The sequence below is a fragment of the Geotrypetes seraphini genome, chromosome 1 (genome assembly GCF_902459505.1).
Source record: "Geotrypetes seraphini chromosome 1, aGeoSer1.1, whole genome shotgun sequence".
Classification (NCBI taxonomy): Eukaryota; Metazoa; Chordata; class Amphibia; order Gymnophiona; family Dermophiidae; genus Geotrypetes; species Geotrypetes seraphini.
The window spans coordinates 178,601,892-178,628,514 of NC_047084.1; the positions used below are offsets into that span (position 1 = coordinate 178,601,892).

The 26,623-nt window shown below is 43.3% G+C and overlaps 1 protein-coding gene across 7 annotated transcripts in view; it reads left to right on the forward strand.

Annotated features, from left to right (window-relative positions):
* PALLD (palladin, cytoskeletal associated protein) overlaps positions 1-26,623 on the forward strand; it is a 792,721-nt gene that overhangs the window by 747,150 nt on the left and 18,948 nt on the right. For all 7 annotated transcript variants that reach the window (XM_033942034.1, XM_033942043.1, XM_033942063.1 and 4 more), the window contains 4 exons: positions 2,440-2,534; positions 19,031-19,163; positions 19,827-20,034; positions 25,395-25,560. In XM_033942034.1, coding sequence (XP_033797925.1) covers positions 2,440-2,534; positions 19,031-19,163; positions 19,827-20,034; positions 25,395-25,560 — 602 coding nt within the window. The remainder of the gene's footprint in view (positions 1-2,439; positions 2,535-19,030; positions 19,164-19,826; positions 20,035-25,394; positions 25,561-26,623) is intronic.

Below are 26,623 nucleotides of genomic sequence, written 5' to 3' on the forward strand. Positions count from 1 at the left end.
AAGATCTCCAGAATCAATCAAAAATATGAAAGAAATGTTACTTATCTTGACTCAAGGTGGAATTTGTTGTCAAGGTGGGTAATACCGTTGTTGTTCAATTAGCTGTTCCGTTGTCTGATATTTATGGAGTGAGAAATCCTGTCTTTAAACTTATTCTCCAATTTTTTAATTATTTTGTATTGCCTAATTATATTATATAATGAAAAACAGAACTAAATACTGCAAATACCTAGCAGTGCACGGTAGTATTAATAGTCCAGAAAGTTGAAAGGACTATGGCCTCAGAATCGGAGCCCACGCATTGCCATAACAGTCACAGACTGGGAGTGATCTGCGTGGTATATTTGCTCCTGCTCCAATCATCGGCCCACACACCTGCAATTTTTTAAAGATTTTTTTTCAAGCATTTCAAAGAAATTACCACCCCTATGGGGTTATATGTAGATAAGTGCAAGCCAGGATATATATATAAAAGACCAAAAAAGCAACTTAGCTTTATAACTAATTGTACAGAGAAGAACCGTCACTAGTGTTCATATGCCACTTAGCTTTATAACTAATTGTACAGAGAAGAACCGTCACTAGTGTTCATATGCCGACGCGGCCAGCGTTTCGCGGAACTTTACTGATTTAAGTCGTCCGCTGCGTCAGGGCCACCAGGACATTCAAAAAATCAAGGCTTCAATTACTGCACTTGGTCACAAGATTTCAAAATCTTGAAAAGTTTTGAAATCTTGTGACCAAGTGCAGTAATTGAAGCCTTGATTTTTTGAATGTCCTGGTGGCCCTGACGCAGCGGACGACTTAAATCAGTAAAGTTCCGCGAAACGCTGGCCGCGTCGGCATATGAACACTAGTGACGGTTCTTCTCTGTACAATTAGTTATAAAGCTAAGTTGCTTTTTTGGTCTTTTATATATATATCCTGGCTTGCACTTATCTACATATAACCCCATAGGGGTGGTAATTTCTTTGAAATGCTTGAAAAAAATCTTTAAAAAATTGCAGGTGTGTGGGCCGATGATTGGAGCAGGAGCAAATATACCACGCAGATCACTCCCAGTCTGTGACTGTTATGGCAATGCGTGGGCTCCGATTCTGAGGCCATAGTCCTTTCAACTTTCTGGACTATTAATACTACCGTGCACTGCTAGGTATTTGCAGTATTTAGTTCTGTTTTTCATTATATATTTATATACTGCTGGGTGATTAGTTTTAGGTTATATTCTAATTATATTATAACCATTTATTCACTTTCTTGATGTACTCTCAAATGGTTGTATAACAATTTACTAAATGAATAAATAAAGAAGAGCTGAAATCAAGAAGCCTGCTTGACATGATGTACATAGAGAAGAGTTCAATGATTATAGATTCTGGGTGACATTTGTAGTGGAAGGAATTTGTGTTGCTGTTTCTGAATTAAAGTTCTGTACCATTCTATATAGACCCCCCCCCCCCCAGTCTTCATCAGAGGGTGCATGAAATCAACAGTGCCTAGAGTAGGGTTGTCCATCGTTGGTCCTCGAAGACCACAATCCAGTCGGGTTTTCAAGATTTCCTCAATAAATTTGCATGAAATTTATTTGTATGTACTGCTATTGTATTCAAATAGATCTCATGCATATTCATTTGACTAGAAACCTGATCTGGCGAGGGCCGCGGTTGGACACCCCTGGCCTAGAGGTAGTAAAAAGGAATCGTTAGATAGGTTGGGAGCACATGGTGTGATTTCAGATGGTGACACAAGTGATGTTTGTTATCAAGGGGGTGGGGGTGGGAAGAGAAATATTAACTTCTTTCCTTTATACAGGACATCAGTTAGCCAAGAGGCAGCCATGATTGCATAGCTCAGTCAGCAATCCAGCCAGTATACACTTCTCACTCCGGATTTGCGGGGGATAGGGGCAGAGCCGGACCGTGAATGGTGAAATATCGCGAATATCTTCTAGTCCGGCTCTGACCCACCCCCACCTCCCTCCCGCCTTCCCCCCGGCATCCCAGCCTTACCTGGTGGTCTAGCAGGCTTTCGGGGCAGGAGCGATCTTCTACGCTCCTGTCCCGTGCAGATCGCCAATAGGAAATGGCTGCCATGAGTTTCCGTAGTTTCTCGAGACTACGATAGGAACTCCCCACAGCCATGTCCTATTGGCGATCTACACTGGGCAGAAGCGTAGGAAGATCGCTCCTGCCCCGAAAGCCTGCTAGACCACAAGGTGAGCCCGGGATTTAGGGGAGAAAGGCTAAACTATGGGGTTTTTTTTCTTTATTTCCCCCTCCCCAAATATGTAAAATCGCAATTGCCGAAACCGCGAATGGGGAGGGGGAAGTGTAAGTGCTTTTGAGAAGATAAGATCCTGCTTTTTAGCACTCATGTTCGGTAAACTATTTTCTCCAGTATAATGACAGTTCTTTACATTTTTTTGCTTGATGAATACAGGGCAGAGTAAGTTGTACAGGAAGGCTGATGGTCCAAGCTGTTAACCAAAGAGGACGCAGCCCTCACACACCCCCAGGCCCAGCTCACATCAGAAGGTATGTTATAAGGTTCACTTGGACCATTCTATGCTTTTCACAGCTCTTACCATAGAATTTAAATGGCAGAGACTGTGGCACTTTTAAGACCAGTGGTTCTCAAACCAGACTCAGGGCACATCCGGCCAGTCTGTTTTTCAGGATATGCATCACATGCATGCAGTTAGATTTGCATTTACATTATATATATCCTGAAAACCATTCTGACTATGTGTGCCCTGAAGACTGAGGCTGAGATTCTTAAACACAACAGTGGGAGAGATGCCTGACTATTTTCTCCCACTGCCACACAATACCCCCCCCCCCCCCCGGCAACAGGAGAGATAACCATTCTCTCCCGCTGCCACACAACACCTCTCGCCCCTGCAGTGGGAGAGATGCTCACCCTCTCCCGCTGCCAAGCAAACTACCCCCCTGCAGTGGAAGAGATACCCACTTTCTTGCTGCCAAGTGAACTACCCCCCAGCAGCGGGAGAGATACCCATTCTTTCCCGCTGCATCACAACAACCCCCCCCCTGCCTCCAACCCCTCTCCACCGAACCTTTAATTAGATGGCTGAGCGAAGGGATGCCTACTCCCTCCTGCCAGCTAGCCTGCCTCTTCCAAAATGGGTCTTCCCTTCCCCAGTGCATTTTGGGATGCACTGGGGGAGAGGCCTGGAGCTCTGATTGTATAAGAGGGGCCTTAAACAACTTGAGCCAATCAAAGCCTCAGACCCCTCCCCGGATGCACCAAGCCAATCAGAGCTTTAGGCCCCTCCCCAATGCACTCAGGATGCACCAGGGAGGGGAAGGCCCATTTTGAAAGAAGCAGGCCAGCTGGCCGGAGGGAGTGGGCATCCCTCCGGTCAGCCATCTAATTAAAGGTACGGGGGAGAGGGGTCGGAGGTAGGGGGGGGTTGTGATGCAGCGGGAGAGAATGGGTATCTCTCCTGCTGCTGGGGAGCAGTTCCTTAGCAGCAGGAGAGAGTGGGCATCTCTCCCGCTACAGGGGGGGGGGTTGTGTGGCAGCGGGAGAGAATGGGCATCTTTCCCACTGCTGGGGGGGGGAGTTTGCTTCTCAAAATGGCTTTTCTAGCAGTCTCCAACACTGCCATGCCGGGGTTTAAAACAGTGCTGTCACTATACCGGCACCCCTGGACCAGTCGCTGATTTTTGTCTCCAGAAGCCACCACCGCTGTTAGAAAATGGTTCGACTATTTTTTTTTTTTTTAGTTCAAAAATGTTTTATTAAGTTTCCAAAAACATAATACAAAAGACAACATAAATACATTAGAAAGTATATGGTCCATGTACATGAAAACAACATTGAAGTCAAGTATCGAGTAGGCATACTATCAAAGTAAAGCAGGAGGTGACAAGAAATATCTCATCTAAGGAAGTGCAGTTGAGAGGTATCAGATTCTAGCGGCGGAAGAGCTATATGAATTCAATAAGAATATACAATATCAATTCACTCATTCAAACAGTAATGGTATATGGGAGACCAGACATTCTTATACTTTACTAGGGCATTATTTTTTTCTGCTATAACTCGTTCATATTTACTATGAAGACACAGTGTATTCCACCAAGTATAGTATTCAACATTTTCCAAATGTTTCCAATTAAAAAGAACATTTTGGATTGCTAACGACAGCATGATTGTCAGGAGAGAGCCTTTATGCTTGTCTAGTGGAGCGGTCAAACTATGAGACATTAAAATAAGGGTTCTGAGAGAGAGAGGTTCTGAAATGTCTAAGATAGAGCAGATTGTGCCCCACACTTTGTTCCAGTAGATCCCAAGGTGTTTACAGTTGAATAACATATGTTCTAAAGACCCATCATCATTGTCACAAGACCAGCATTTAGAGGGAGTAGATGGATCTATTCGGTGTGATAATTGAGGGGTCCAGACAGCACGGTGTAACAAGAAGAATAATGACTGTAGAACAGAAGCTGATCTTATGGATTTGTGGAATGTTTGCCAAATCTTAGGCCAGTCGATGGCATCCGAAGGTAAGTTTAATACATGTTGCCATTTAATTTCAAAAGACAAGGGGTCTTTGTCAGAGGCTGTTTGAATCAACTTATACCATACAGAGGCTTTGTAGTTGAACACAGAGGATTTATCCAAAAGCGTACTTAGGCTCGGTATATCAACTAGGACCTGAAGATCTGGAAGGGCGGCCCGTAGGCAGTGAGTGAGTTGGAGCCATGCATAGTATTGATTGTTGGGGATGTCTCTGGCAGCTACGAGTTCGTGAAAGGACATCCATCCTTTCGCATCAGTTAAGTCCTTGATCGTCTCAATACCCCTCTGCTGCCATATAGGCCAACAAAAAGGTTTAGCTTGGATCAAAAATCTTTGGTTGTTCCAAATCGGTATTAGAGAAGAAGTTTCCCAGCTATGAGGCAGTATGCTATCTAGGGTATGTATAGCGGATTTGTAGGACATAAGTATGTAATCCGCTTTATCTAGGCGAGATAGGTTGTGTCCAGGAAGGTATTTCATGCGTGACACCCCATACAGGCACGTTTCCAAATCAATCCAGCCAGGTCTATCTGGAGATCTGTTAGCAGCATGACCTTGAGACCAATGTCTAATGAGAAATGCACTGTGGTATTTATAAAAATCTGGAAAATTCACCCCCCCCTCCATCTTCGCTAATTTGAGTTTACCTAGAGCAATTCGAGGCTGTCTCTTATTCCAGAGGTATAGCGTGAGAATAGAGTCTAGATTCTTGTAGAAGGAGCGAGATAAATAGAATGGTAACATGTTCAGAACATAGTTGATTTTGGGAACAATCATCATGCGTATCGATTCCAGCCTGCCCCACCAAGAGAGGTTGAGAGGAGACCATTTAGATGTTGTATGTCGGGCTATGCGTAATAAGTAATCAGAATTGAGTTGTATAGTTTCTTCCAAGGTGGGTCCAAAGTAGACTCCCAAGTATTTCATTGTAGTAGCGGACCATTGGACTCCATATGATTCCACATCTGTCTTGACCTCTGGACAGTTGAGAGGCATAACCAGCGTTTTATTCATGTTTAATTTGTATCCAGACAACGCGGAGTATTGCGTGATTGTTGTGAGTAGGTGCGGAAAGGATGGAGGAGAAATATATAGAAGTATATCATCGGCATATGCCGAGATTTTGATTTCGGCTTCATTGGTTTTGAACCCTTCAATGAGACTATTGGTACGGATGGAGGTGAGCAGAGGTTCCAGCGCCAGATCGAACAGTAGTGGGGACAAGGGGCAGCCTTGTCGGGTACCACGTGTCGGGTGAAATGTGGAAGACAACGTTCCATTTATAAAAGTTCTGGTAGATGGAGATGAGTAAAGGATCTTAATCTTTTTGATGAAATTCGCTGAGAATCCATACCAGGCTAGGACTCTGAATAGGAAAGCCCACTCCACACGATCAAAGGCCTTCTCTGCGTCCAGCCCCACCGCAATAAGATCTTGATGATGATTACGAGATTGTGCAATGATGTGTGAAAAGGTTCTAGAATTGTCAGAGGAAAACCTCCCAGTGATAAAACCACTCTGCTCCGACTTGACCAAGGAGGTTATTACATTCTGTAACCTGTTAGAAAGGAGTTTGGCATATATCTTCGCATCAACATTTATGAGAGATAAGGGTCTGTAATTCGTTATTGAGCGAGGATTTTTATCAGGTTTCGGGAGGACAATGATGTGAGCTTCAGTGAATGACCCATGCACTTGCCCAGACTCAATGACTGAGTTAAGAAATTGTAGATAATGGGGGTGAAGTACATCCTTAAATTCCTTGTAGAACTCGACTGTTAGACCATCAGGTCCGGGTGCCTTGTGGGAAGCCATGTCTTCAATCACGTGATCAAGTTCTGATACAGTCAAGGGTTCATCCAGTGGTATGTTGTCCTCTTGGGATAGGGTAGGGTGAGGTAAAGTATCCAAAAATTTTGAAGCGTTCTCATTATTATCCAATTCTGAAGTGTATAACTTCTCGTAAAATGACTTGAAGGCTTGAGAGATGTCCTGGTTGGTGGTTAAAGTGACCCCATTTTCCAGCTCAATAGCAACTATATTCTTTTTATCTGCTCTCTTCTTTAAATAAGAAGCTAACAAGTGTCCACACTTGTTATTGTCGGCGAAGTATGAGGCTGATTGTTGAAACACCGACTTAGCAGCTGATTTACTGAGCATTGAGTTGTATACATAACGAGCCTTAGCTAGTCGGGTGAGAGTGGGGACATCCAACGGATCCTGTTGATGAACTTTTTCCAGATCCGTAATGTCACGTTCCATCTGAAGGGTAGCTTCCGTCTGTGATTTACGTAAACGCGCTGTGTAAGAAATGATGACCCCTCTGATGTATGCTTTGAAAGCATCCCAACAGGTAATCCAGGAGGTATGTTCCGGGGTATTGAAGGAGAAGTATTCCTCAATAGCCTTGCGCACATCAATTTTAAATTGAGGGTCTTGGAGCAAGGAGGCATTAAAGCGCCATTGTCGGTGTGGTAATTGGGGCGTACTACACTGGAGTTGGAGTAAAATGGCTGCATGATCTGATACAGATATGGGTAAAATGTCAACTGCTTTAACAGAGTCGCACAAGGCTCTATCAAGTAGGAAATAATCTATACGAGAGTATGACATATGGGGATTGGAATAGAATGTATAGCCTCTATCAGTGCCATGATTAGTTCTCCAAATGTCCACTAAGTGTAGATCCGTAATCATGTGATGAAGAGCAAACCACGCTTTAGATTTTTTGTATTTGAATTGGGAGTTTCTGTCAATTTCAGGGTTCAAAACCAGGTTAAAGTCGCCTCCCAATAACAGGTGGGAATCAGAGTCCTGTAAAATCGATGAAGAGATTCCATTAAAGAACTCGGGTGAATCTATGTTTGGTCCATATACATTAAACAGAGTTATTTTCCGACCTCCGTGTTCAATCAGAACTCTGACCCATCTGCCCTGGAGATCATGCAAGGAGGCGATAATTTTGATATTTTGATTGTTACGGATTAGAATCAACACCCCACCCTTTTTCTCTATGGCAGGGGAGTAAAATGCAGGCAAAGACCACCCGAATCTGACTTTATCAGAGGCCACACTGTCCAGATGGGTCTCTTGTAGCATAATAATATCAGGTGTTTGTTGTTCAAGGTATAGCAGTATTTTCTTTAGTTTAATCGAGTTATTAAGCCCCTTAGTATTTAAGGATATACATTTAAGGGTCATGTAAGTGTGTATATGGATTTACAGAAAATTGGAGACATACAAGCTTCATGGAGGCAGTAATATAAAATAATTGTAAATATCTGTTGCACAACCTATGGAAAAAAGACAAGTTAATATACTGCAGTGCCTGAGACAGTAAAGGACCAAAATATCTAAGAAATGACCTAAAGTCAAACATTGCGAAACACATGTGCACTGTGAGAGTGAAACAGCAGCTATGAAAGCGAAGCACCCATATGAATGAGACAGTACAATATATGCAGTGGAATAAACAAGAACAACATGATGTAATAAACAATGAGCAATGAGAGATAAATCAGAACAAGAGACAGAACAATTAATGAACTATTGCAATCAGCAAGATACCATAATACAGACAAGATGGCTCAGAAAACAGCCCCAGTGTAGTGGTTAAACCTGGTGAATGGGGGTAGGAGACTGCAATTCAATAAAAGCTGCTAAATCCTCTGGGTTAGTGTAATCTTTGGTTTGATTGAAGAGAGTGACTCTCATCCTAGCAGGGTATAACATGCCAAATTTAGCGTTGAGCTGCTTTAATTGAGGCCGATATGAGAGCAGTTTCTTTCTCCTTGCAGCCGTGGTTTTGCTCAGGTCAGGCAGGAAAAGAATGGTGGCTCCGTCGTGTTTAATAGGTGCTCTGATTTTAGCACGCTGCATAATGTCTAAGACATGCTGGTAACGGAGGAGTTTAATAACCACCGGTCGAGGGAAGCGGTCATTAGGATTTTTAGCAGAAGGTACTCTGTGTGCCCTTTCAATTTCAAACTCACGTGTGAAGGTAAGGTCCAGCAGTTTTGGAATTAAATCCTCCAGAAATGTAACCAAATTGTTGTCATGTGATCCTTCCTTAAGCCCAAGTAGACGAATATTGCAGCGACGTGACCTGTTATTATTATCTTCCAGTTCTGACTCTAGGAAGGCAATTTTCCTTGTATGAGCTTTCAGCTCAGCCATGTGCTGTGATGTGGACTCCATTTTGTCTTCCAGAGTCTGAACTCGGGTCTGGAGCAGTGAAAAGTCAGTAGTCAGGGTAGTTAGCTTTTCATTTATTTCCTCCGTTGCAGCTTTAGTGTCAGAGACTAAATTTTTTAACTCCCGAAGTTCAGCTAGTATCTCTGAAGCACTTCCGGAATCGGGACCCGGCAACGGTACTTTAGAGGGCGACGGGGGGTCCGGTTTGTGACGCTTATTTACCTTTTTGTCTGCCATTTCGCCGAGCAAAAAGTAGCGATTCTGAATGGGGACACCTGGAACTTGCCTGTTCTTAATTTTTAAAGCGGTTCTGAGCGCCGACGCAGCGCTGCAAATTGTGATTTTCCGTTCGGGTGCAGGAGCTCCACATTCAAGCTGCCATCACACGTGGGCTCAACAGCGCCCCCCCGGTTCGACGATTTTTAAGAATCCACCGGAGTGCTCATTTTAATGTTGAAGAGTCCATTTGCATGGCAATGTTGGAGACTCCTAGAAACCTCGCTAAAACATAGATAAGCCGTTTTGATAATCTGCCGCTGAAATGCGTGCAGGCTAAACTGTCAGAAAACAGTTTAGCGACGGCATTTATGTTTTGAGAATCTGGGCCTGAGTTTGGAACTACAGTCCTTCACTTACCTTCAAGATCATGCCTGAATATACTGATTAGTCTCTAAGGTGCCACATGTGTCATGGTCATTTTTACTGTTTCAGACTAACATGGTCATTCCTCTAGATTTTTCACCACTAGATTCTGTAAATAGTACCCAAATTTGGTGCTGACAAAAATAAGTGCTAAGCGCTGTTCTAAAAACGGCACCTAAATTTGGGTACCATTTATATAAAAAGCATTTATAGCACCAGAATCTGTGCCCGATTTTGGGCTCGAGGATTTACATCAACTGAAACCTGGTAAAAATCATCAAACCTAAATTAGATGCAAATCAGTCATATTCTATAACTACTACTACTACTACTATCCATTCAGTCATGTTGTCCAACCCTTGGATACTCTGTAGGCCAGTCCTCGCCATACTTCCCTGTTTTCCACGGTTTCTTTCAATTACTTGATGTTCATTCCCATGTCATTCTTGATGGAAGCCAGTCAACAGGCCTTTGGTCTCATAAGAACATAAGAATAGCCTTACTGGGTCAGACCAATGGTCCATCAAGCACAGTAGCCCGTTCTCACGGTGGCCAATCCAGGTCACTAGTACCTGGCCAAAACCCAAGGAGTAGCAATATTCCCTGCTACCAATCCAGGGCAAGAAGTGGCTTCCCCCATGTCTTTCTCAATAACAGACAATGAAATTTTCCTCCAGGAAATTGTCCAAACCCTTCTTAAAACCAGCTACGCTATCCGCTCTTACCCCAACCTCTGGCAATGCGTTCCAGAGCTTAACTATTCTCTGAGTGAAAAAATATTTCCTCCTATTGGTTTTAAAAGTATTTCCTTGTAACTTCATTGAGTGTCCCCCTAGATTTTGTCATTTTTGACGGAGTGAAAAATCAATCTACTTGTACCCTTTCTACTCCACTCAGGATTTTGTACACTTCAATCATATCTCCCCTCAACCATCTCTTTTCCAAGCTGAAGAGCCCTAATCTTTTTAGTCTTTCCTCATATGAGAGGAGTTCCATCCACTTTATCATCATGGTCGCTCTTCGATTGGCTATGAGAGCGACCATTACACATACACAGAGAAAACCTGAACAGCTGAGAGGCAGGGGAAGCTCTGAAAGCAGCCTCCTGCCACTCAGCAGTTCGGGGCAGGAAGCCTTTTTTAAAAAAAAAAAATTAATGGGCCCTCTATGTTAATAGTCTTGCACAGACACATATATGTGAGGATGTCCGGGACACACTTAGTACTGCAGCGAGTTCCATTGGCGTATCACAGGTTCTTGAAAGAAAAGACAGATGAGCTGGATTATGCATGTTTAGCCGCTCCTTGGAATACAGACTTATCTCTTGATCTCACAGCATCTCACCTGGAGGAGGTTTTCAGAACATGAAAAACCTGTCTAGTTCAGCACCATGGGAGAGGAGAGAGATTGCAGGCTATGGGAAGGAGAAGAGAAAGATGCCAAACCATATGAGGGCGGAAGGGGGAAGACAGAGATGTCTGAACATGGGAGAGGGATGAGATGGTGCATAGGGATGGAGGGGAAGGGGAGACAAAGGGAGGAGATGGTGTACAGCGATGGTTGCGACAGGGAAGAGATAAGAAGAAATGCTTCTTATGGATAGATTGGAGTAGGGGAGAAGAAAGAGGGAGGAGATGGTGCACATGGACAGATAGGAAGGGAAGGCATGGAAAAGTAGATTTTAAGAAGAAAGCAGAAAATGGAAAAAAGTTGAATGTTAAAAGTTAATGCTAAAGATGGAAGTATCCAAGCAGACTGGGGATTTTAAATTACAGTCCACTTGAGGGGGCAATATTTTCAAAATAGAACAAAACTCAAAACTCAAAAGACCCCCCTCTCATCAATACTGGGCAAGTTTCTCAAATAATATGATCATATAACATTTAAAGGCTTTTAAATATTTAAATGTGCTCATAAGCTCTTCAGCAAGGCGCCACAGCAGCGGTACAATGTCGCTGGAAAGGTGCTTGAATTTTAATCATAACATAACATTGTGTGTATATATGAAAAATGAATGGAAAAAATGGTATTACAATTAGTACTAATATGGGGCGGGGTCTGGGGCGGAGCTTGCAGGTCCCCCCCCCCAACAAAAAAGTGTTCCACTGCCTATGAGTACTACTACTTATCATTTCTGTAGCACTGCTAGACATATGCAGTACTGTACATTAAAACATTTAAGAGACAGACCCTGCTCAGTAGACCTTACAATATAATCAAACAGACAAACAGGACAAGTAGGAAGTTAGGGAGTTTCTCAGGCATGGGTACTTTACAAGTGAGTGAGGGTTAGGAGTAAAAAGCAACCTTCAAAAAAGTGAGCTTTTAGCCTGGATTTGAATACTGCCCAGGTGGACAGAGGAAAATCAATGGGATGTAGCGCTGCCGGGGTACAAGCTCTACAGGAGGGACAGGACCCACAAAAAGGGGGGAGGCATAGCACTATATATAAAGGACTCTATCCACTCGATCAGGATGGATATGGCAACAAAGGCAGAGGAGCTGGAATCGCTATGGGTCAAATTACCGGGAAACAAGGGTGCGGGCATAAAACTGGGGCTTTACTATCGACCACCTGGTACACCAGAGGGAGTCGGACACGACTTGGAAGCGGAACTGAAACAGGAGTGCAGGACTGGAAGTGTAACAGTGATGGGGGACTTCAACTACCCAGGGATAGACTGGAGTACGGGTCACTCCAACTGCACGAGGGAGACAGGATTTGTAGAAGCTGTGAAGGACTGCTTCATGGAGCAACTAGTCAAAGAACCGACGCGAGGGGGTACTACTCTTGACCTCATCCTAAACGGTTTAGGGGGGCCTGCAAGAGGGGTAGAAGTGGGAGGACCGCTAGGAAACAGTGATCACAACATGATCAGATTCACATGCTTATGTGCTTATGTGCTTATGTGCAGCAGGAGAGAAGGAACATAGTCTGGAGTTGACAGTAGAGAAGGGTACAGATAAGAGAGAATTGCCTGACGAACAGAGTTCCCAGGGAGGAGTATAGGAAGAGATACTGAGGAGCTGCAGAGTGAATGCACTTGTAAGTCAATAAGAGAAGTTCGAACCGTATGTGGAAATGGATAGGGAGCCAATGAAGTGACTTGAGGAGAGGGGTGATGCGAGCATTGCGACTCTGGAAGCTGGTGCTGACATGTATTTAAATGAATGAAGGAAGACGGGGAGGAGGTCTTGGGCTGATAGCATTCCCAGCACGTCCTTCTTTATTTATTTAAAAAATTTCTATACTGTCTATAGCAGGGGTAGGCGATTCCGGTCCTCAAGAGCCGGAGCCAGGTCAGGATTTCAGGATATCCACAATAAATATGCATGAGATAGATTTGCATCTCGAGGAGGCAATGCATGCAAATCCATCTCGTACATATTCATTGTGGATATCTTGAAAACCTGACCTGGCTCTGGCTCTCGAGGACTGGAATTGCCTACCCCTGGTCTATAGCCTAAATGGTTTACAAAATCTTACATACATTAGTTTTAAGACAATGTAAAAAAACAAATAAACATAAATAATCAGATCCTCAGAAAATCAGCAATTATGAAAAATCAATGCCTAAAGAAAGGCTTTTACAAACAATTGTGTTTTGAGTAGTTTCCTAAATGCAACTCTATTACCACATTTCCGTATCTGCACCACAAGTGAGTTCCACAATTTTACAACAAAAGGTCATTGCGCTGGTTTCTACATGTTTTGGGTAGACATTCGCCTTTAACAGCGCTGAATTTTCAGAGCGCAATAATCTTTTCGGTTGGTAATTAGCCATCTTACTCTTGAAGAGTTCAGGGATCGTACCGTACAGGTGGTAGGAGGGAGAGAAGATGCCTCAGGGATGCCAGGCCCCCAGCACAACTTACAAAGACAGCCAGAGAGAGACAGATGATCAAATATATATAGACTAGTGTTTAAGCCCGTTACATTAACAGGTGCTAGAGTAGATGTCTGTCTATCTTTTTTTTTTCTTTTTCTCTCTCTCTCCGTGTACGCTGTCTGTGTCTCTCCCTGGCCCCCTGTCTGTCTTTCTTTCTGTCTCTGTCTCCCTGGCCCCCTGCCTGCCTGTATTTCTCTGTTGTGCCATGCCTGCCTGACTCTCTGTGACCCCTTTCCTATGTCCTTAGTGTCCCATCTTGTCTTTAGTGCTCTCAGTACCTCCTTCCTATGTCCTTAGTGCCCCTTCCTATGTCCTTAGTGCCCTCAGTGCTTCCTATGTCCTCAGTGCCCCCAGTGCCACCTTCCTATATCCTTAGTGCCCCTTCCTATGTTCTTAGTGCCCTCAGTGCCTCCTATGTCCTTAGTGCCCTCAGTGCCTCCTTCCTATACCCTTAGTGCCCTCAGTGCCTCCTATGTCCTTAGTGCCCCCAGTGCCACCTTCCTATGTCCTTAGTGCCTCCTATGTCTTTAGTGCCCTCAGTGCCCCCCCACCCCCAAAGCCAGCCAGCCTGCCTGCCTCCCTCCCAACCCCCCTGTACAGTAGAACCTATCATTTTTCTAACCCTCCCTCCCATTCCCCTGTGCAGTAGAACCCTTGAAAGCAGCATGTTTCCATCTTCCCCCCCCCTGCCACTACCGCCGAAGTGAAGCCGACCTCACTTACCCTCCCATCCGACCCTCCCACCGCGAGGCGACCAGAAACCTCCCGGCTCGAGCAGCGGCCGCAGCACTCTAAACAGGCTGCTTCGCGGCCTTCTACTGCCCGCGATTCCCTCTGCCGCGTCACCGGCAGAGCAAATCAGAGCAGTAGAAAGCCGCGAAGCAGCGTGTTTAGAGTGCTGCGGCCGCTGCTGGTCAAGAGGTTTGTCGGGACCTTGAGAAGGGAAGGGAAGGGGGGCGGCCAGACCGCGGTTGGAGGGTCGGATGGGAGGCTCAACGGGGGATCGGATGCGCCGGGGAGGGGGGTGGGGGGGGCGAAGATGATGACACTGGAAAAGCTCTGGACCCGAGCTGGGAGGAAGACCGGCATTTGCTGAGGCTGCGGCTGCCTTGAGACTGCGTTCAGCTGCCCAGGAACCCCGTTGGCCTGCACTGGACACTCCAAAGAGGGAATCATAAGGAACGGCGGTGGCGACAGCGGTTTCTTTCACAGTGAGTGAGGGGGGAAGCTCCAGAGTGTTCCCTGCCGCTGCGTTCTAAAATAGAATCCGGCCACGGATCACACACCACAGCGGCAGGGAACACGAAACTCTAAGTGCGCATGCGGCGCTTAGAGTTTTATTATATAGGATATGGGCATTTCTAGGTACCCAACTCCTTAGGTGATCTTTTAAATATTGCCCTCATAATCTGAGATCCTTTTTATTGACAAGTCCATTTCCCCTTTCATCATTAACTTAACCACTGTGTGCTTGGGATGCCAACTTAGCATATTACGTCGTCATCGAAATCAAACCACCCAGTAAGATCCACTTAAGCAGGAATGGAAAAAACTGGGACGAGTGATAGCGTAAATTTCCTGCCACACAGATGAAATCCTGGATCTGTTTCTGTTTCTCTCTGTTTGTGTGGGCGTAGGCTATAAAAAAAAAGCACTTTGTTTACTTGTGACATTTAGACACGTCCTATTTTGTTTGACATTTGGCCTTATCCCTGCTTCAAGAAACTTGGTTTAGCCGACACTTTTCATACCATATTGGGTTTGTTTTGTTTTTGCTCTTTGTAACTTTTGGCAGCATTCTTACATTAACTTAATTTTAGATGCACTCTGCAGGAAGAACAGTGGACATTCAGTTATTTCTATGTAAGGCCAAATGGGATACACATGTGGGATCTATTCACAGAGAAAGGTAGGGGAGGGTCATTGGGGTGGGCAGACTAGATGGGCCGTGGCCCTTATCTGCCGTCTATTTCTATATTGGACTAATGAAAACTAAAGGCTACAGTTAGGGTTACCTGATGTCCAGATTTCCCAGGACATGCCCTCATTTTCTGCCCTGCCGCCTGCTGCCTGCTCTCGATGGACAGGAGGGCATCAGTGCATGCGCAGATACCCTCCTGCCCAACGTGATTTCGAGGAAGCTTTTCAAAACCTGGATAAATATATTATTTGATATATTAAAGAAAGGGTTCGACAAAAATATGAGATTTTGTCTTGTGTTATTGGATGTGTCCAGAGCATTTGACTCTGTGAATTTAGATCTGCTATTGATGAAGTTACAAGGGTTGGGTTTATGTAAACATAAGAACATAAGAATAGCCTTACTGGGTCAGACCAATGGTTCATTAAGCCCAATAGCCCGTTCTCATGGTGGCAAATCCAGGTCACTAGTACCTGGCCAAAATCCAAGGAGTAGCAATATTCCATGCTACCGATCCATGGCAAGCAGTGGCTTCCCCCATGTCTTAATAACAGACTACGGACTTTTCCTCCAGGAATTTATCCAAACCTTTCTTAAAACCAGCTACACTATCTACTTTTACCACAACCTCTGGAAAAGCGTTCCAAATCTTAACTATTCTCTGAGTGGAAAAATATTTCCTCTTATTGGTTTTAAAAGTATTTCCCTATAGTTTCATCAAATGTCCCCTAGTCTTTGTAATTTTTGACGGAGTGAAAAATCAATCCACTTGTACCCATTTTACTCCACTCAGGATTTTGTAGACTTCAATCATATCTCCACTCAGCCTTCTCTTTTCCAAGCTGAAGAGCCCTAACCTTTTTAGTCTTTCCTCATATGAGAGGAGTTCCATCCCCTTTATCATCTTGGTCGCTTTTCTTTGAACTTTTTCAAGTGTCGCTATTTCTTTCTTGAGATAAGGAGACCAGAATTGAATGCAGTACTCCAGGTGACGTCGCACCATGGAGCGATACAAAGGCATTATAATATCTTTAGTCTTATTAACCATCCCTTTTTTAATAATTCCTAGCATCTTGTTTGCTTTTTTGGCCGCTGCAGAAGGTTTCATTGTATTGTCTAAATGACACCCAGATCCCTTTTTTGGATGTATTAGATTGGCTTTCCTCCTATTTAAAAATGGAAGACCTTTTCAAGTAAAAAGTGGTGGTGTAGTGTCTAATTTACAGACTGTGGAGAGGGGTAACACAAGGATCCGCCTTATCAGCCCTATTATTTAATATTTATGTGGCAGAGATAGGCCCGATTTTTCAAAGATTAGAGGTGCAGTTCAAATTATATGCTGATGACATTCTATTTTTTCCCCTGTGTTTGAAGATGACTGTGGAATTGAAATGTGTTTGAACTTTTATTTGGAGATTATTGTACAATGGATTAGTATTCATGGTTTACAATTGAATGTTACGTGCCATCTGTGACTTCAACCATTATGGAGGCCCAGCAAACAAGCTTTGGGATCCAAGGAAAAGGATGTTTCCAACCCCACTCCCATAGAAGTCACTATCAAAGACCAAAATGATTGAAGTTTCCCACAAGACCACCAAATATAGTAAAAGGTCCCTTTTCTTGTAAACAACGCCAACATACATCTGTAGCAGTGTCAAGGAACATTGCCTTAAGTCTTTTGGAGTATAATACCAACGGGTAAGAACTTTATACGCATTTTCTTTCAATAATACACAGACAGAAGTTTTTTGAACCTCACAAAAAAATCCTCTTCCATTCATTTTGAGTGAGCTCACCCCCAGATCATCTTCTCACATAGACATAAAACTATACCTATGAAATTTCCCCAAGGCTAGGCACAAAATTTCAAGATGTTCTATATCATCCGGGTCATCCTTGAGCTAGCTCGGCTTGCAATAAAATGCTTCACCTGTAAATAAGGAAAAACATCACCAAGATGGAGTTGATAAGTCGTCCGTGGTTCCATTTCACCCACATCTAGAAATTGATGAAAGTAGACAATATCCCCCCAAAATTCAGATTGTGGGAGATAACCAGTGATCTCCCACGGTCCGCAGTAATATTGGAAATTCAATGCTGGTGCTATAGCCAGTGACTGGAATTGAATTTCCAGCCTATGACCAAGACATAGCCAGCTAAGTCTTATCAACGAAGGTTATGCCACCCTTTTAGGTAGCTCTATCAAGCTGCTGAACATAGCTGACGAGCCATTGAATATTGACGGTGACCAGTTTTGTCACGAGACATGGCCTGTCACTGGCCAATCCGCTAAGCTAATATTCAGTGAGAGATAGCCGCCTATCTCTTGCTGAATATTGCCAAATATCTAGCTATGTGCTATTTAGCCAACCGGGATGCATCCAGCTGACTAAATAGCACTGAATATTGGGCCTTAGGTGTTTTTAGCACCAATATAATTTTTTGAGCACTCACTTGATAGTGTTATAAAATTACCCTGATAATGCATACGTTTCAAGGGATCTTCAAAAAGTTTCTGCACTAATTTTTTTAACAATATTTATTAAATAGCTCAAAAGCAAATGTACATCACTTTTCCACATAATCACCCTATTGTCTAACCGACTGGTCACATGACATTCTACGACACGCCCGCTTACCTCTCCTGCCCCAACCATTTCCCGCAAAAAATATGAACGTGCAGAAACTTTTTGAAGAACCCTTGTACGTTATTGCATAGTCAGCAGGAAGTTTTCTTTTTTTTCAATTTTGGTTTTATTCAACGGTATAACGGTGTACTTTTCAGTGTACCACATTTTCAGTAGTTTTCAACAATAAAAATGTCATCCTCTAACCACCCTCCCTCCCTATACCTGACAATCAATGGCGTAGAAAGGGTGAGCGGTGCCCAGGGTGGTTGCGCCCTTACCCTGCCCTCCCCTGCCGCACACAGGTGCCCCCTCCCCTTCCCCTTGTAACCTTTTCCGACGTGAGCAGCATGCTACCCATGTCAGTATCGGCTCCCCTTTGACATCACTTCCTAGGCGCAAGTCCCGGATGTGAAGTCAGAGAGAGCGCGCTAAAAAGGTATGGGGGAAGGCAAGGGGCGCACACAGCAAGGAGAGGACTGGGGGGGCGGAGAGTAGGAGGGGTGCCGCCAAGCCCTTAGGAAGACCGCACCTCCCTTACCGCGCCACTGCTCACAATGATTGATGCTCACTTGAACCTATCTGTGTATAATTCTGACAAAACTTTATCCAGTCCTGGGAATACAGGTACTTGGAGTAAATGTATACGCATATTTCAACTTTATAAATTATCAAAGGAAAAATTGCCCACTAGTAAGTGAGGGAAAGAAAGTGAAACAAAAAAAACAAAACCCCACCCCCTCCTTTGCTGGTGCCTTTTTTTCCCTGTCCCCCATATTCAGCCCCTCCTCACACAACAAATGTAAAAGGTCCTGGTGAAACCAAGAAGGCAAAAGCCCTAGGTCTAAACTGAAGTGAGGAGGTGCTGCCATCTTTTGCCTCCTGTCAGCTGGAAGGAGGATAGGAAGGAAAGAGAGGAAAAGATCGTGTCATGACTAAGCAATCTGGCCAATTGCAGGAGATGGCACTGCTGTAATAATGTGGCTCCTCCCTAAGCATCAGTGACTCGGGTTTCCTATTCTTCCCCCCAATAGAACCCCGAACCTTTCTCTCTGTGGCAGATTATCCTCCTGAGCTGGTTAGAAGTTTTAACAACTGATTGAACCAGAAAAGCTACCAGTCATCCAACAAAATTAATGCCGAGAGTTGATGTGGAGGAAATGTGAATGGATGTAAATGTTACTTTTTTTTTTTTTTTTTTTAAGACCTCGATCTCGATCAAGAGACAGCGGAGACGAAAATGAACCAATCCAGGAGCGATTTTTCCGACCTCATTTCTTGCAGGCCCCCGGAGACCTGATTGTTCAGGAAGGAAAGCTATGCAGAATGGACTGCAAAGTAAGAACACTGTTTCTACCAGAAAAGAGTAATGATTTTGTGACTCTCATAGGCCATTGCTCAGAGCTGGAGGACTAAAAGCAAAAAATAGATAAATGACATATTGTTTGGTTACTAAAGATACTAATTTTTTTCATGAAAACTGAAATTAATTACCTAGAAAAAGTTCTCAGCTGCAGTGGTCATACATTTTAAAAAATTTTTCCAAATTCCACAACTTTTATATTAATTTTTCTGTTCCCTTCCTTTGTTAAGGATAACTGTTCTAGTTGAAGTCACTTAATCCGCCACTGTCCCAGATACATTAGACAGACTGTGAGCCTACCGGGACAAATAGGGAAAATGCTTGAGTACCTAATTTGTAACCTGTTCTGAACTCATTTGGGAGGATGGACTAAAAATTGAATTTAAAAAAAAAATTAAGGATTGGTACAATTTTTAGTCCTGTATCTTATTAAAAAAAACAACAACAACCCCAACCCCAAAACACAAGGCTGGCAACAAGTTCCACAGCATAACTATGCACTGAATGAAAAAATATATTCTCTTTATTTTAAAAGTATTACTGTATATCTTCATGGTATGTCCTTTAGTCTTTGGTTAGTCTTTCAAAAATACAATCTAGTATCATTTTCCTTTATTAAAAATTATTTTTTACACAAGGTCAGTGGACTACCAACTCCTGATTTGAGCTGGCAACTCAATGGCAGACCCGTTCGTACCGACAGCTCTCACAAGATGCTGGTGCGTGAGAATGGCGTTCACTCTTTGATCATAGAGCCAGTCACAGCCAGGGATGCAGGAATTTACTCCTGTGTTGCCACCAACCGTGCTGGTCAGAACTCCTTCAGCCTGGAGCTCATTGTTGCAGGTATATGTCTGTGTGCCATATCTCCTTACTGTTTGGATTTTATTTTCACCATATTGTGTACTTGCATTGTACAGTACAGTTTATATCATGCAGAGATAATTAAAATTACAGGTTCACATAGTTGTTGGGGAAATAGGAGGAAATGAAGAGGGAGGGGGCTTGAAAGGAAAAAGAGACTAGAAAGAGGAAGGATAAGAGTACTTGTATTAAGAAAAGTGACTAGAAAAAGAGAAGAACAAAAGGAGTAATAAGCAAAACAAAAAATAGATCAAAACATAAAAATAAGCAAAAAGTATGTCATAAAATGCCAACGAACTTTCTTGACAAAATTCAAAAATTAAAATCTGTGACCAACGGACTTCCACAATTCAAATTTGTGACCAAGAAATTTTCCCACCAAAATTCAAATTCATTACCAACCGACGGGGTTTCCTGCCTGTCACATCAAACCCCAGCCAGTTAGGTTAGAGGACCCTCTATATATAAAGACAAACTGCAGACCTCGCAGCATACCCTGAAGAAAGCCACTGCATGATGGGTGAAACATTGGTTCTACCTACCCAGACATGACATACTTTTTGCTTATTTTTATGTTGGTATCTATTTTTTTGTTTGATCTTTGCAGTTTTTTTACTCCTTTTGCAATAAGACTGGCGAACCACCTTGCAAACAGTGTTATTTTACCATCTCGGAGCATAGGGCTGCCAAACTACAGCCCACTGCTTCTGAGCCATATCTGAAAGGGGCCAGCAATTGTCATAAAAAGCAGTGGTTTGAGCAAACCTCCCTAGGCAGATTGCTTCTCTATGGGGAGTCTGTTCCAACCACCATTTTTTTCACAATAGGTGCTGGTTCCTGTTAAAAGCCCTCCTCTTTGTACTGCCCTAATTGCCCCTAATCCTTAAGCTTAACCCCCCTACCCCCCAGTGGTCAATCTACCCTCTACTCTCCTGCAGGCCCCCAGGGCCTATAGTATTGTAAATTCCTTGTTTCTGGTGGTATAGGCAGGAGTGATCCACAGTTGCTCCTGTCCTCATTGGTGCCTTCTGAAAGGAAACATGACCCCTAGTGGTAGACTACCAGTAAAGGTATCAGCATCATTTTGGAAGACAGGGAATTGCCCCTGCACACTAGACACCAAGGCTTTACAGTAAAGTAAGTCCAGGGAGGCTTCAGGAGAGTGGGGGAGGGCCTGGGGGTTGGTTGGGGAGGGGGTTCCATCAGTGTTAGGGGGGGCATAATTGGTGGAAAGCCCAAGAGAGGCACTCCTATCACTGTTTTCAATTATGGGAGATAGCCTGGAGATATTGGGCTATAGCTTGGCAGCCCAATGCTCTTGGGCAATAAAATAACCCCAACTTTTAGCTGGGGTGATTTTGCCAGTCATACTGCAGCGTGCAAAGTTATGGAATACCGTACCCCAAGCTTTACGCTCTGCACCATCCCTTCTGACTTTTAGAAAGCAGTTAAAGGCTTATTTTTTTTTTTCAGAAGACCTTCACTTAGAAGGTTTTATTGATGATTTTAGGTAGATGCAGCAATTGTTTTATTTGAGAATATTTTTTCTTATAATGGCAGGTATAAATTATTTGTGGTTTTATTTTATGCATTTTATTTATGTTTTTAATTGTAAGCCACATAGAATTGCAGACAGGTGGGATACAAGAATTTATTTATAAATAAATAACTAGCTCATAGTGTAGGCCGGTTTGGATTAGGAGTAAGTACTCCAGAATGTTCCTCTATATGATCGCAGAGGACACGTTGCGGGGTCCTGCTACAAATGTATTATTGGCCCGTAGCCAAACGTTGTGTCTTCGAGGGTCTGATGCCAGCGTTTAAATTTTTGCACGGCATGGTGCCGGGCTACATGACGGCCAAGCTTCCTCCGTACGTGCCGAACAGGTCCCTCCGCTCTCAAGATGAAATATGCCTCAAAACGCCCTCTGGTCATGCCCTTCAACTGCAAACCGCCAAACGATGTTCCTTCTCCCACTTCATACTGAGCCACTGGAATCGACAGCCCCCACAGATTAGATCCCTTGAAGGACTTCTCAACTTTAGGAAAGCAATAAAAACATACCTCTTCACCTAACTCCCCAGCCCACGACTGATAGATTACAAAGAAATGTATATGGATACAAGATCCTCGATATGTGTCGCGTTAGGATGAAAACTTGTATTGAAAAATCTTGCACTAAAACTATGATAAATTTAACCTGTAAAATGTATATTAGTATTAGGGTAAAAACTCAAATTGAAAAACCTTGCACTGTAACAATGGCAATTGCAACTTGTAAACTGTATATTATGAGGTTCATAATCGAAACAGAAATACATCTAAAATCCCGCCTAAATCAGTGCTTGGTAAACCTAAAAGACAGGTTGTCCAAGTGCCGATAATCGAAATGGGTTATAGACTTATTACATTACATCACATTACATTACTGGCTTATATTCCGCCTGTACCTTGCAGTTCTAAGCGGATTACATCAAAAAGATAACTGGACATTTCCAGGAAGAGAAATACAATTAAAGAAGTTGGACCTAGTACAACAAAAAAGATAGCTGGACTTTTCCAGTAAAAGGAATACAATTAAAGGCGTAAGGTCTAAAACAATTTTGATGAGAGGATTCTAAGAGGGGATGAGAGGGGAGAAGGAAGGGATTAGGACATTTGGGTGAATTTCTTGAATAGTAGGGTCTTGATTTCTTTGTGGAAAGCCTTGAGGTCAGTTGAAGCTGTCAGTAGGTTGGTGATGGTGGGATCCAAGTTAGCTGCATGTGTTGCTAGTAAGTTGTCATACATCTTTTTGAGTTTAGTTCCTTTAAAAGGGGGGTAGGAGAAAGGGGATTGGGTTCTCCTCTGTCTGGTTGAGAGGTTCCTGTTTAGACGGTTGTTTAGGTGGGTGGGTGCCGTTCCGTTTAATGTTTTGAATAACATGCAGTATAATTTGAATTGGATGCGGACTTGTATTGGAAGCCAGTGTGAGTCTAAGAAGGCGTTGGTGATGTGGTCAAATTTTCCAAGGGAATAGATCATTCTGAGGGCAGTGTTCTGCACGGTCTGTAGTTGTTTTATTAGGTAGGTGGGACAAGAAAGGTAGAGGATATTGCAATAATCCAATAGACTTAGGACTAGGTATTGGACTATGAGTCTGAATTTATCTAAAAGCAGCTTAGGCCTTTTGATTGCCGCTGTACGCCCAGATTGAAAAGGTATGTTTTTGGAGGAGTGGTTAGGGCAGGATGTGGGCCAACCTACACTTAGTCATTCTGCAACGATAATCAAAAATTTAACGAGACTGCCTAGACAGAACTTATAACGTTGTGATTTAGGTGATCTAAAAACAGATATACGTGCCCAGAAGGTAGCCACTGCAGGGACAAAGTACAGACCCCCATACACTCCCCCAGCGACCACTGACCCTCCCCATAGTGCCTTAAAAATCAGAATAAAATCGTACATACCTGTCTCCATAACATCAGCACCTGGCATAGGAAAGCCTAGTAGAGCTGCACAGAAGTGTCTTAAGTAGTCTGGGGGGTGGGCTAGTGAACCATAGAGAGGAGGACCCAGGCCCATAAACCACTCGAACCACTACATTCATGGTGAGAAATGTGAGCCCACCATACCCCCCCCCAAGAAAAACCCCTACTGTTCTGCCATATAGGTGCCACCTGCCGCCATAAGGGCTATTGTGGTGGTAGATAGGTGGATATAGTAGGTTTTGGGGGTGTTTTGGGGGCTCACCCTGACCACCTATAAGGGAGTTGTGGTGAGATGTTTTTGTGGCACCCTTTTTGTGAAGTTCACAGCAGTGCCCTGTAAGGTGCCCCACTTCTCTGTTGCCATATTTGAGTGGCCAGTCCATCACTTTGCTGGTCCCTCCCATGTCCAAAAGGTCTTTTTTTTAGGCATTTGGGACTTGGACGATTTTTGGGACAAGAATGCAATATAAAGATAGATGGCTTAGCGGTCTGGACGATCAAACAGCTGGATGTAGAAGAAGATGATTCTCGAAAAAAAATTTGGGGACTTATTTTTCAAGAATGGACTTTAGACACTGCCGACTTTGGATGACTAGCACCCCAGGCCCAAAATGGACTTAGATTTAAAAAAAAAAAAAAAAAAATTATGCCGCTCCACGTATATTAGTATTAGATCCGTGGAGGGGCATAATCAAAAAAGCTGTCTAAGTCCCTTTTTGGCCTAAGGCCTTAAACGTTGAAAGCAGAAGCAGGGAAAGTGTCCATAACCAAAACAAAACGTCCTTGTTTTGATAATAGTCTGCCTCTACCTTCAGCTGTTTAAACGCCCAGCCAACCTCTACGTCTACAAGTACACCCCCACGACGTCTACACTTATACCCCATAATGAACCAAAAAAACACATAAGCCCAAAACGTCCAACACAAGGGCTTTTAGGCGAAGGAAGAGCCAGTCCTTCGCCTAAAAGCTGGAGTCTGTAACCAGTGTCTGTCAAAAACAACACCGGTTACAGAATCCACCCCCCCCCCCACCCTCCTGCCCCGGGCACCCGCAGCACCCCGCGACAACATCGCGCCAGCAGCCAGCAGCTCAGCGGCCCCTTTTTCGGCACTTTGACCTGATTTGACTTCGTCTAAGTCAAAAAGGTATAAGTGCCGACTAGGCAACCTGCCAAAGGTTTTGGTTATACCTGCTGCACGCCTAGGTGTAGGTCGGCCCACCTCCCGCCCACCGCCCACCCTTTCCCCTCCTCTAAACACGCCTCTTTTTGCTCTATGCGTTTAGAGGAAGGGGAAGGCCTAAGCTGGTTTTAGATACGTCTAAAACCAGCTTTGGTTATGGGTACTTGGCTGATCAGGCTTTTTGATCATCCAAGTAGCCATTTAGGACACTTTTTAGATGGTTTGTTTGTTTTTTTATTATGAACCTCTTAGTATGTGTTGAGTTAGGATACAAATTTGTACCAAAAAACAAACAAACAAACTTGTACTATAACTATGGCAAATTGTAACCTGTTAACTATATATTATGTATGTTAACCTGTAACCTGTTCTGAGTTCTTTGGGGAGAACGGGATAGAAAATAAAATAAATAAATAAATAATCATGTGACCAGCTAGCTCAAGTAACCATTTAATTGGTGGATGTCCCAAGTGTGGATTATATAAAAAAATGTCTAGCTAAGCAAGCTCATGTTCGCAGATGTCAATTGCCTTATTTGAATCTTGAGATCGCTGTCTCGCACCCTGCCTCAACCAGGGCAAGATTTACATGGAGAAACATTCTGATATCAGCTGTGTCTGCAAAAGGATTTGTATGGGCTGCGTTACCAAAACAATTGAATCTGTTCTGTTTTCCCTCTTTGCACAGCTAAAGATGCACACAAGCCCCCTGTGTTTGTAGAGAAGCTGCAAAACACAGGGGTGGCGGAAGGGTACCCCGTACGATTGGAGTGCCGTGTCTCTGGGACGCCATCCCCTCAGATATTCTGGAAGAAAGAAAATGAGTCAATCACGTACAGCACAGACCGACTGAGGTAAGGCCAGTTAAACTTTTATGATAATATAGCTCAAAGTGAGGGGAAAAAACGATATCCTCTGAACACAGTTGAAGTGAAGTTTACTCACGTACATACTGTGTGCAAGTAACTTTACATGACTTTTTGAGTGGGAAAACCTGTTTCTCTGTGTAAAAGCACCACTATACCTAAAGAAATACTAGGAATAGGGGGCATGCAATGAAAATGTTTCTTTTCTCAACGTATAATTAAACTCTGGAAGTTATTACCAGAGATGTGATGAAAGCAGTCAGCTTAGCAGGGTTTTAAAAAGGTTTGGATAATTTTCTAAAAGAAAAGTCTCGTATTATTAAGATGGACTTAGGAAAATCCATTGCTTATTTCTAGGTCATATGTTCTTAATTGCCTCTGAAAATTACTCTTCCCCATAATTTTTCCTGCATTTTTTTTCTCCACCTTAATTTTCAAATGTTTTTCTACATCCTAGTCAGCGCCACTGGGATCTGGTGCTTTCTGGTACATTTCAGTGTAGTAACTCCTATCTCATATTACAAAAGGAGAGGCGTGGCTATTGCTTTGGAAAAAAAATTGAGAGTACACCGGTGGCCAGATTTAAACTGAACCTGTCAAAATAATTTTTTTTTTTTTTAAATTCTTTATTCAGTTTAAAACTAACAATAAGTGCAACATAATTAATAAAAACATTTTACACTTTAACAGCACTTAGGGCTCCTTTTACAAAGGTGTGATAGCGTTTTTAGCGCACGCACAAGGTTAGCCGCACGCTAGCTGAAAAATTACCGCCTGCTTAAAAGGAGGCAGTAGCGGCTAGCGCGCCCGGCATTTTAGCGTGCGCTAAGCACGCACTAAAACCGCTAGTGCACCTTTGTAAAAGGAGCCCTTAATGTTCTATCAAATTATAGTACATATCAATTAAATATATCAACCCCCCTCCATTATACACCCAACAATTACCCTCAACCATAAATAGATCAAATTATCCCCCCCTAATGCATTTTGTTTTCTCATTCTGAAGAGCATGTGAGCTATAGGGCTAATGGATTTCTTTGATCAAGAGTGA